We start from the raw sequence: 11,890 nt of genomic DNA on the forward strand, positions 1-11,890 counted from the left end.
GGCATGATTGATACGGGCGCCCAATCTGGGGGAATGGCTGCTTCCGTGATTCATCAGTGAAATCCCCATCCCCTGGCATCGCTCGCTTTCTCTCCTCCTGACTGCCCCTCTTTGCGTGATGTAAGATCAGACGTACTCCGCATTGAGAAGTCGAGACACACAAGCTGCGCTCACACACAGCTCGGAAGCCTGCTGAAAGCAGGAGAGAAGGCGGGCGGGCGGGCGAGCGAGCCGACCAACCAGCCAGCCAGCAAAAGCAACCTGGGCTGCTCGAGCAGCCGCCGCCGCCGCCGCCTTGCCAGTGACATTTGCAGATCACGCCGCTCCCTTGCAGCCTCCCGTCTCGCCCCCCGCTGCCGAGTGACTTTTTTTGCGAAGGCTTGCAGCCCAGCAACGGCGGCTCCCGAGGACGAAGGAAGAAGAGGAGGAGGAGGAAGAAGAGGACGCCGCGCGCCCCGACCATGTCCGAGTTTCTTCTGGTCGCCTTCCACTTCCTCACCATCTCGGGATTATTTCCTATTGCTGAGGTGCTGGCAGTGGGAGCGGAGCGAGGTAAGGCGCCTTTTCCCTTGGTCCAGTGTTTGCCTTCTGGAGGGCTACAACTCCCTTTTCACCCTCCCCCTCCAAATCCCCTTCGGTTTTGGGTTCTCTCTCTCTCTCTCTCTCTTTTTGAGATGGGGGGCTTTGCCTTTTTGCTCTGCTTCCCGAGAAAGTGGCTCAAAGTTACTTCCAACTCCGGCAGTCCAGCTGCCCCTCAAAATCCCGTTTTGTGCGGCACCCCCCCTCCTTTCGCCCCGGCGGCGGGCACGGAGAAGCTCCGCGGCGGCGCAAGAGGGAGGCTCGCCTTGCGCGGACTCCGCGGTGCGCGGAGTCTTCCGAGCTCGCTCGCTCGCTCGCCGGCAACGTTGACTTCGCCGCGCCTCTGCAGAGGGCGGCGTGTTGGGAGGGAGGTCGCTCTCGCACCGAGAGCAGGTGGGCTCCTCTTCTCAGGCAGCGCCTGTCGTCGCTTGAGTTTCCCTCACAGCCTCAGCTTCTTCTTAACCCGCGCCTTTTTTTTTTACCCCCTTTCCCTCCTCAACTCCCACCCGCGAGCGTCGCAGGTGCTGCCGTTCTCCGGGGACGACGAGGTGCCGGGGCTTCCCTTTCCCCTCCTCTAGCATTGCGTCCCCTGTGAGGAAACCAGCTCTTGCGCGGCTGCTGCGCGCAGGGGACAACAGGAGGTCACAAACTTCTCCCGCTCCTTTGGGCTCCGTGGTCTTGGCGCCTTGCAACCGCCCGCCCGGCTCCCCTCTGAGAGTCTGAAATGTAACAATAATAGCCATAATAACAGAACAGTCACCCATAGGCGGGAAAAACGCACAAGCAGGCGGGAATGTTCGCTCCCTCTCGCCTGCTTCCAGGCGGAGAGGTAACGGTAACCACCACCAGCTCACGGGCGCCCCGATCCGTGCCGTCCCTGCTCGGAAGCAAGTCCCGTGTGATTTCGGCAATTGTCCAGGAAGGATTATGTTAGTTAATCTGCTTTCCACCGTTACCCGAAACATAATAGCACGATCCCGAGGGATCTTGTGGGAATCACTCCCAAATGCCTTTAGGATTGCAGTCTTTCCTGGGGTTGCTTCCTCGGAAACGTCTTTCGGATCGCTGTCTTTTTACACTTAGAACTTGTGTCTGTCTACTTGAGAGTTAGCCCCGTGGTTTCCACTTGAATTTACTCTGAAATAAATCTCTTGGGCTGATCTTTTTTTTTTTTTACAAAGGGTTTTGGGATACTTTTTAATTTTTCTGCAAAGCGACCCCACTTATCTCCTCAGAAGTCTCATTAAGTTCGATGAGACTTCCAGGTAAATGTGTGTAGGATAGCAGCCTTGTTGAGCGATGCATTTTCTTGAAAGCATCCAAATGTGCTTTGAGAGAGAAATCTGTGCGAACTTTCAGTTATATATGGGCAAGAAAAATTAAGCCAAAATCAGATTGCCTTTATATAAAGAAGATTTGGAGGCAAGGGTTTTTCATCTTACAAACCTGTCACTGTGCCCCAGTGTATTGCAGAATATATACAGAATATTGCTACATTTTTGCTGTCCAGTGCATAGTCAAATATAACATAAAACTGGAGAAACTCCAGTAGTGTTTAAGAATAACTGTATTTGGAATGATCCAGAAGGATATTCAGGAGTTTGGGTAAACCATATGTATATGCTTTGGGCTGCTGTCCTAGACATACTTACTTAACAGTAATCTCATTTGGTCCAGGTGAGAATTACTTCTGAGTAGACTTCTACAGGATTCTGCTGTTCAACCAGTGCTGGGTAAATGGGGAGCAAACTATGGCTGTATTTTCTACAACAACAATTATCTATTGATCTAAAATGATGGCTTACTACCAAGCAACAAATAAAAAGCAGTAGGTGCAAATGAGGCATCTCTGGTATACTCTTTAACCTGCCACACACTCTGCAAATCTTATCAAACACTAGCAGAGGGTTTAGTAAAACTGGAAGTTGTTCAGCAGTATAATTTTTGCAGCCATTGGCTAGTTTTTAATTTCCAAGAAGCTTCTTAGATGTGCTTTTAAAAAAATCCTATCAATGTGGGTGTTCTTCTAAGTGCTTCATTGTCCGTGCACAGCTAAATAAAACTGCATAGCAATACAAAATACAAGTATTTAGTTTTTCTGAAAACCAAAATATTAAAATTAGGGCCCTCGTGTTGCACCCCAGAAGTAAACCACATTAAATTTGGGGGCTTAGTCTCAGGTAGGTGGGCATTGGATTGCAATCTTATGCAGCACTCGGCTCTTCACCAAATCATGCAAGCATCCCAGTCCTAAATATAATCTCTCTATATATTCTTGAAGAGAATTCCTACTTCAACCAAGTAAATCTTGAACCAAATGTCACTGAAATCAATAGTACATAGATGTTTGTCTGTTTGATCAACAAACCAGTTCCTGGCCCAAAACCCATTTCTTGGCTCATCTACTGCCAAATGAGCAATGTCAGTCTAGGGCTGCCACCTTTTTTAATACCAGGACTCTTGTTCTATGAAAAGTTGAACAGCAGGAACACATTTATAAGTAAGGCTTCTTTGCTGTCTGTTCTGGGAAGTTTCATGTGTTGCATGTCTACCCATCATATTTCTTTAAAGAAATACTGGAGACATGAAATGATTGTTGTCCACAGGTGTCTTTAGAATACAGCCAAGTGATTCAGTCCTAATGTCATTCATTACTCACAAGTAATCATGTTTAACATCAGGTTATAAATCCTGTTTTGCCCATATATTTCTCTATGGCTTCAGATGTATGAACCTTTTCAAAAAAGTGAAGTTTAGGAGTATGGAATATGAGATAACTGTTTTATGTGTAGGATTTTCTTGCATGTTTTGCTTTAATCATATGCCTTATTAAAGAAGGGATTCCTTTCTTTTGTTGTCATGGTTGGAGATGTATATCAAAACACGATTTGTGCTGTATCCTTTATAGCGATTAAATTCAGAAAGGTTATGGCTGGCGTGACTCAAATGGTATATCTTCATTCAGAATGGATACAAAGCAAATCCCATTAACTTGGATAGCTTTCTAAAGTGAATGGACCTCAAAGCAAGCAAGAAATGAGAATGCATTGAATATTGTGATAGCTAGTTTACAAGGAATTAATTAGATTCTCATTGAAAATGTAATTGTATAGGGAATTGAATGTGCATTGTGAATTTTTTTTCATTTTTGCCCCTCTTTATGCCCTTTGCAAACAAGATAGCAAATTGTTTACTCTCTGTTTAAACTAATTTGAACACATACAAATAGTTTTAGATATGCTATTTTGGGCCCTTGTTTCTGCTGTAATTGAACTACTGAGCCTGTTAGGTCAATTTCCCAGCTGGCTGTAAGAAATTAAACAGGCTTTGCATGTGACAAGCGAAAAAAGGGAATATCATGATGTGTTTGATGGTAAACAAACCCCCCCCCCATAAAGAAACACCCCCAAACAAACAAATAAACCTTGCTTTGGTCTTCAAACATGCCTTCTTGAAAAATCATTGATAAAATAGAAGGTATAACAGGTAAGTAAATACCTGCTGCCACTGAAGATGGAAACCTGGAAGTTGTTCTCAGAGCCTCTCAGGTTAGTGCATAATATTACTTCTTTAGGTATTTGAATCAAAGATGACAGTGGTTCCCCCAATGTGTCTTTCACACCTTGGTAACTGTGTCCAAATTTTCTAAACTTTTTTCAGAAACTGTAAATTAGATTTTAGCTACTAAACATAGAGATAACTGGTAAACTTGGAATTTACAAATGATTTGGTAACTTCTTGTAAAAACAACTGTGGTTGAATATACTCAGTGTAGGATACTACAGGATACCAGTTTATTTGTAAATTGAGGATTCTGGTTTAGGCTTTGTTTGCATGTTTTTATATCAGTTGTTGCTTTGCAGTAATTTAATGTTATATGATAACGTTCAATGTCGGTTTGAGGTAGAATCAGTCATGTCCAAAAGAGACAACATCCTGTAAATTACCACCGCCAAATCAAACTCACTTAAAATCAACTAGTTCATCATCTTGTCATGTCAGATCAAAGAGAAGTGAGGTACAAATTAAGAATTTAGGCATTTTATTTTCAATATATCAGATGTGCCCGACTTAAAAACTGATTCAGAACACAGATCTAGTGCCATTTCTGCATGACATGAAATTTGAGGTATACGCATTGCAAAAATCTCCTAGGAAACATTACAGTATGTCCAAATGTATGCACCAAAATGGGCTGTGGCTTGGAAGAAGTGCTCATGAAATCTAGAAGGAATGGCTTGAAGAAAATGAAGGTGAAGGTTGGTGAAGATGTGAAGAAAGTATCTACTAGAACTTTAGTGCTGTTATAATTCTGGAAACAGTTATTTCTTGAGTAATAGTTTTAGATTGAGGTAATTAAGTTGATTAGACATGGTTATCTCCTAAAGAAAAGTTTAGGTCACTGAGATAGAAGTTAAGAAAAAAAAATCACATCTTCTGGTTGATAAACAGTGCATGAAATAACGGAGAAGTGGTCGCGTACAATGGGTTGCCATGGCCTTGTAAGATGCTTTTCTTATATTGGTGCAACTTGCACAGATGACAAACTAATAAAGTACTGGTTAATAAAAGCAAACATCCTTGATCCAAAGTTCAATTAATGCAGAGATCACCTTTCTTGAAATATCTGCGGAATATTGATATAAGCTGAATTTTGTTGCTGAGAGTTTGTTAGGTATGAATATTCTCTGGAGTCAGATTTTCAAAATGGCACTTAGAATTTGTATAGTAAATGCTGAATGGTTTTTTGTGGTTCAGGGTGGTTGAAGTATCTTTGACAGTAGGTTGTATGTTCTTTTTAATTGGGGAACTATTAATTCTTTTGTATCTGATTTTTTTTTTATTTGTTTGCTGTATGATCATGTTGAAATCAAACCATGTAATTGCGAACAAGATACTGAGTCATGTGAGGAACATTGCATTCAAACATGAAAACACACTGTACATTGAAGCAGACAGATATTACACTAGCAAGATGCCTTTGACCCATAGTGTTGGCCTTCTCACACATTGGTGATTTCTTTGTTTATTTTCTTTCAAAGTTAGTTTCAGTTCAACTAAGAAAAATACTGTACTATGAATAAAAATTGAGTACAGTAAAATATTTCTTGATTTGTACAACCAGTTAAAAGTCATTTTTTTAAAAAAACATTCTTGTTAGGCACATTTGACAAGAAGGTTGCTTTATCACTTATATGTAAGTAATCATGGGGACAATTCAGAACAGAACTGCTATGCTGTGAAAACAGTAGATGTGAACTTAAGGGGTGTGTGTGATTATTCTGTGTAGATGAAATGAAGGCAAGAGTATCGTAACACAGCTATTTTTCTTTTAATTTTGTTTGTAGATCTGTTTTCTGTTCACAGAACCTATCAGCAAATGGTCATATTCAATGTGCTTTTAGGCTTGGCTCCAAATTCATTATTAATACTTGGGTGTTAGAAGCAGAATGTTCAGAACCGGCTGTACTGTGCTCTGCCACATAGAACTGCTACTTGTCATGTCTGATGGAACATATTTTCAATGACTGTAAGATGGGCAAATTCAAATACAGTACATATCTTTCAGTGCTTCAATACTGAGTTGTCTGTACTCATACTTGCAAATCTCCATATTCTGTGTAGTATATTTCAATGAAATTAAACTCAAAGAAACAAGATACACGAAGTCATAGTGATGATTATCATTTTCTCCTGGATCTCTACAGAAAATTACATATGAGGATTATTAGATTTCTCTCCCCCCTACCATTCATTCTGCTATTGTTCACTTTTCCTTTCCTCCATAATTTAGCACATGGAATCCTTAAAATTTATTCTGAATTTGGCACAAACACAGGCCCTGGTCACACGAGAAAAATGTTCTGTAGTTATCCACCAGTTATATCATTTTTCTTTTCTTTTCTGGTCACAGAATACATAGTCAAGATAAAAACTTTTCCCCTGCCATTTGTGTAATAGCAGTTTATTTTCCACTCCTTGAGAGGCTTATGTTGTACTGATGCATTCTGTTGTACAGGTACTGGTGCATTCCTTACTGGGTTTACCTGTGCACATTACCCATCCCACTTCTATTCTGGGGCAAAGACTGTAAGGTTGCTGCCATTATTATGGCTTGCTCTCCCCCTCCCCCATCTAGTACATTGATACATTGCTAAAAGCACATTACAGCCGGATTTTTTTTTAAAAAAAACCCATATTAACAATACATCAAGCCAAAGGTGATCGTCATTATTGGCCGTGTGGAAAAAAAAGTTTTAGTCATCCCTTCTTAACTGTCTGCCTTTTCACATGTGGAGGCAGAGCTTGTTGCCCTTACTACCAAGAGTGTGCATTTTTTTTATTCGTGGCCCCATAAATTAATAATTGGGTGAACTTATACCTAGGTTTTCAGATAGATGATACCCGTATGGCTTGAATTCTGTGTTCCAGTGTCCAGTGGATATACAGTGACCTACAATGATTCAGTGTTCATTGTGTGCAATGCGTTTCTACAGGATCAACCAGTGTAACGGAGAACACTTCTTAAAACAGAAAACCCCTTAGACTTACATTGCTAAAGTGAATAATTTTTTATACACGCACACGCACGCACACACATTCATTCCGGTGTATATATCACGTGACCACAATCCAGTACAATGGGTATGGAGAGTATCGGAAGAACTACAGAACTTTTCCCTTGTGTCACCAGGGCCACAGTTAGCTGAGTCTGTCAGCTCGTTCACTTATTTTTAACACTACATAGTTTACAAAGGTGTACAAATACTTGTGTATTCCACTGGTGGAAAGTATTAGAGAACAGATCCTGATGTACTTATTTTCAGCGTATTTCATCGAGACCTGTAACCAAATGATTCTCTAGCTACACTTATGCTCCACCATATTTTCTAAGGAGGAAAAAGGAGAATATAAGTTTCTTTCCCCATCTGTTTCATTCTCATAACCATTGCTGTGGGGCATGTTAAGCTGAGAAGACATTGTACAGTGGTACCTCAATTTAAGAACTTAATCCATATTGGGACTGCATTCTTAAGTCGATGCATTGAAAACCATTTAATCTGTATGTGCTCTTTTTTGTTCTTAAGTCGAGGCGCTGTTTTTAAGTCGAAGTATTAGTTCTCATAGGAACGAATGCAAAGCCAGTTAATCCACATCTACCACTAGGGGGTGAATTTTTTCTTCTTCTTTTGACCTAAGGTGAACTTCGGTCAAAAAAAGGGCAGGAAAGTTTTTTTTTCCTTTTTTGGTTCTTAAGTCGAGGCTCCGTTCTCAAGTTGAAGCAACTTTTTGCAAACGGAGCTGTTCTTAACTCGAATCGTTCTTATGTATGGACATTCTCAAGTCGAGGTACCACTGTGGCTAACAAGTGAGTGAGATGGTCTCTCTAGCCATACTCCAAGACTAACTGCTATAGCATAACTAGTGTGTCTTGGAAAACTGCGGTAGGAAACAGAAATATGAAAAACAGAAGTCACTGCTTTTGCATGTAAAGTCAGAACCAGTAAAACTTTCAGGACAGTTTATGGATAGAATAAGGCAATTTGGATTTCCTGAAATCTATGAATAGCTCAAATGGCGATGGCAGCCAGATAGGTAGATAGACCAACCAGCCTCCAGGTGGCTGTCATATACTCATGTGTGTGGTACTAGGATGTACCATTTATTTTTATTTTCTGATCTCTCAGAATTTTCCAAGAATTCCTGGGATAGAATTCTTGGAGTTCTAGCTCACAGACCCACACAGACAAACACCTATGTTTTGCTTACCCTGGAGAAGAGCCTAGTTCTGAAGATGTATGGTGTAACTCCAGCCTTTCTTTCTGCTGTTAATGTACAAAAAATAAAGCTGCCATAATGTTTCCAGGAATGGTAGTCTCATTGGTCGTTAGGGTCTGTAGAAGATAACTCCTGAGGAACTACCAGTCCCTGAAGCACTGCAGTGTTCCATGTTTTGTATTTAAACAGGAGGAGGCAAGGCCAGTGTGACGCCTTGGAGCGAGGCCCTTCTCCATTGAAATGTAGGTGTCCATGCGTCTGTGGGCCTGAATGCCAAGAACTAACTGGGGAATTCTTGGAGAATTCTGAAGGGCTGGAGTCCAATATGGATGGCACCTCCCTAGTAGACATGTTGGTTTATGCTGTCTGTGTACTGTTTATATTATGTTACCAGATGGAGTAGTGGAAAAGTGTACAGTAGTATATACAGAAACTTTTGGTTATTAAGAGCAAAGAACATAATGATTGCATGATGATGACACCTACATATAAATGTAACTTCACATTGTTTTATTTGTGTTAGAATTACACTCTTCTATCTGGAAATAGTAACATAGCACTTATAAAATAACTAGGTTTTATTTTTCGTAAGGTTTCATGTATCTGGCCTTATGTATACTTCTCTACTCCAAAGGTCTATTTATTCTCCTCAGTTTCTATTATGAATACTCTGGCTGCAGAATTTTCTCTTAAGAACATGACCCAAACGTCTGTCTTACTCTGTGCCTCCAACTCCCCAAAGGTTGGGTATTAATTTGATTTTTAATCCATCTAGCTTTTCTGTCCATCTCCCCAGCTTCTTGCCCTGCTTCAGTTTTAGAGCTAGATAGGTAAAGATTATGGAAACCATGTGTTAGCCAAGCCGCTACCATTAGATTCTGTTCTTCACTGAACATAATCTGTTCGGGTGTCCTGTAAGATTAAGGGGGAAATAATGCAGAAAAACCTCTTCATGTAGGAATGGGCAATTGTGAACCTAAGAAGCCCCATCAGTCCTATCCAGTGTAATAATGAGGGGTTTGGGGATAGAAGTAAAAACAAACAAAAACCCTATCTATTCATGTTGCTCATTGTTGGCCTAGAGGCTGGATGCTACAAGGCAGGAATTGAAGAAAGCAGTCTCATAGCTCCATTAAAGATCACCGGTAAAGATATGCAATCCTTTGCATAAAATAGCCTGATTTCATCTTTATGTGCCCTTGGACTGTGTATGCTAACTTGATGACTAAAATGAACCGACAGAGTCTGTATCCCACCCCCTCAGATTTTAACAACCTGTATTAAAACAATGGTCCTTGAAAGAGAAGAGGACAACAATGTTTTACTCGTGCAGAGTATGCGGTACAAATAATTCTCTCCACACATGCATATAATGATGACTAGCTGTGCTGCAATTTAAAGGGAAAGTTCTGCCAAAAGTTATAAATCTTCATAGGCTTTAATAGTAACTCATGTGGGTGTTCTCTTGTCATTATGGGGACTACTCTGTGATTAATGTTCAGAACATAATGCAAGAGCATTAATTAACTTTCTCTTTTTTTAAAAAACTCAAATGGCATAATATTTTCATAATATTTTGTTCATCGTTCAAGATGGTGATAAAAGAAAACTCCATTATCATCCTTATTGGGTATGCTATATGTTTGACAAGGACCTTTAAAATGACTAGTTATTTAAAAGGACTTTTGTTAATGAAAGTAAAACTCCAAATTTTATTGTCAGTGCACTTTGAAAACCCAGAAGAGAGGGACCACAGAACGCCAATTTTCTTGCCTGAAAATTGGTCTCAGTGTGCACTTCAAAATCTTATTAAAGTAACACACCAGTTCCTACTCTTGCCTGTCTCTTCCATATGATTAGTCAAGTTGCTTCCCACTTTTTAATGGTATGCCAGTGTTAAAAATTGAGGGTGTCAAGGTGCCATTCTTGCTTCAACACAGTGTATCTTGGTAGCATTAAAAGGTAGATTAAATGGCTACCTGTGTGTGCACTTGCGCACATAGGGAAGGACTTTGGGATAGATATCTTGGGTCCCATCAGAAGAGGAGAGGCAATGCAACACAATTGGTCTATCACATGCAAAGTAAGGGAAGCAATGTTTATTATCATTTAAAGAGCTCCCCCTCCCAGGTCAAGGTATTTATTTATTTATTTATTTATTTATTTATTTATTTATTTATTTATTTATTTATTTATTTATTTATTTATTTATTTATTTATTTATTTACAGTATTAAGTTAATTAATCCATCTTTATCTAAAAAGGATGGAGAGGGTTCAGGTCTAACATATCTAAAATCCTAACTAACTTAAATGCATCACTGTCTTAATGGCTATCAAAATAATGTCTTTAAAACCCAATTAAAAACATGGTTGTACATCCAGGCCTTCCCTCCAGCCAACTCTTGATTTCTCTTCTCATTTTTCCCTTATCTTTTTATTTTATTGTAATTGTTAGTGAATGATCATGTACATGCTTATGTTTTATTATTTTATTTTGTATTGGAAACTTCCTAGAGTGGTCTGGTAGTCCAGATAGGCAGGGTATAATTTTTTTAAAAAAATAATAATATAGTCCTGAAATGATGTTCCTCTTTCTTTACACATTTACTTTTTCATCCACTGAAATTTCTGATGAGGTAGTACTACCAAAGAGAAATGTGTTGCAAAGACTTATTTTGGGCAAGGGAGAGCCAGTTTCTAAGCTCAGTGGAGCTTCTCAAACTATGTGAATATTATTTTAAAATCATTATTAAAAATACAGAAGTCTTGAAACTTCTGCATGAGTACAAATAAAAAACAACATGCATAAACACAAATACAGTGGATATAAAAAGTTTACACACCCCTGTAAAATGTCTAGTGTCTGTGATGTAAAAACATGAGACAAGGATAAATCAGAACTTTCCAACTTTAATGAGACCTATGAACTGTCCAACTTAATTGAACAACAAACTGAAATCTTTTAGGTGGAGGGAAGTAAAAATAAAATAACCTGAAATAATATGGTTGTATCTGTGTGTACACCCTTAAACTAATACTTTGTCGAAGTACCTTTTGACAGCACTCAGCTTTTTTGGGTTTGAGTCTATCAGTTTGGCACATCTTGATTTGGCAATATTTGCCCACTCTTCTTTGCCAAAACACTTCGAATTTGTCAGATTGCAAGGGCGTCTCCTGTGCACAGCTCTCTTCAGATCACCCCACAGATATTCAATTGGATTCAGGTCTGGGCCCTAGCTGGGCCATTCCTTTGGTGATTTGAATGTATGCTTTGGGTTGTTGTTATGCTGAAAGATGAAGTTCCTCCGCATGTTCAGCTTTCTAGCAGAAGCCTAAAGGTTTTGTGCCAATGGTATTTGGAACTGTTCATATTTCCCTCTATCTTGACTAAGGTCCCAGTCCCAGCTGAAGAAAAACAGCCCCAAAGTATGCTGCCACCACCACCATACTTCACTGTGGATATGGTGTTATTTTGTTGATGTGTAGTGTTGTTTTTGTGCCAAACATATCTTTTGGAATTAGGGCTGAAA

At 39.9% G+C, this 11,890-nt stretch overlaps 1 protein-coding gene across 5 annotated transcripts in view; it reads left to right on the top strand.

Moving 5' to 3' along the window:
• Nucleotides 1-307: 307 nt before the first annotated feature.
• Nucleotides 308-11,890, top strand: part of LRP1B (LDL receptor related protein 1B) — a 1,166,776-nt gene continuing 1,155,193 nt past the window's right edge. For 4 of the 5 annotated variants that reach the window (XM_078376975.1, XM_078376977.1, XM_078376978.1 and 1 more), the window contains exon 1: nucleotides 313-552. In XM_078376975.1, coding sequence (XP_078233101.1) covers nucleotides 462-552 — 91 coding nt within the window. In that variant the 5' untranslated portion in view covers nucleotides 313-461. Of the gene's footprint in view, nucleotides 553-11,890 lie in introns of all 5 variants that reach the window. The other variant, XM_072983887.2, reaches the window with a different exon arrangement.

The sequence above is a fragment of the Pogona vitticeps genome, chromosome 1 (genome assembly GCF_051106095.1).
Source record: "Pogona vitticeps strain Pit_001003342236 chromosome 1, PviZW2.1, whole genome shotgun sequence".
NCBI lineage: Eukaryota > Metazoa > Chordata > Lepidosauria > Squamata > Agamidae > Pogona > Pogona vitticeps.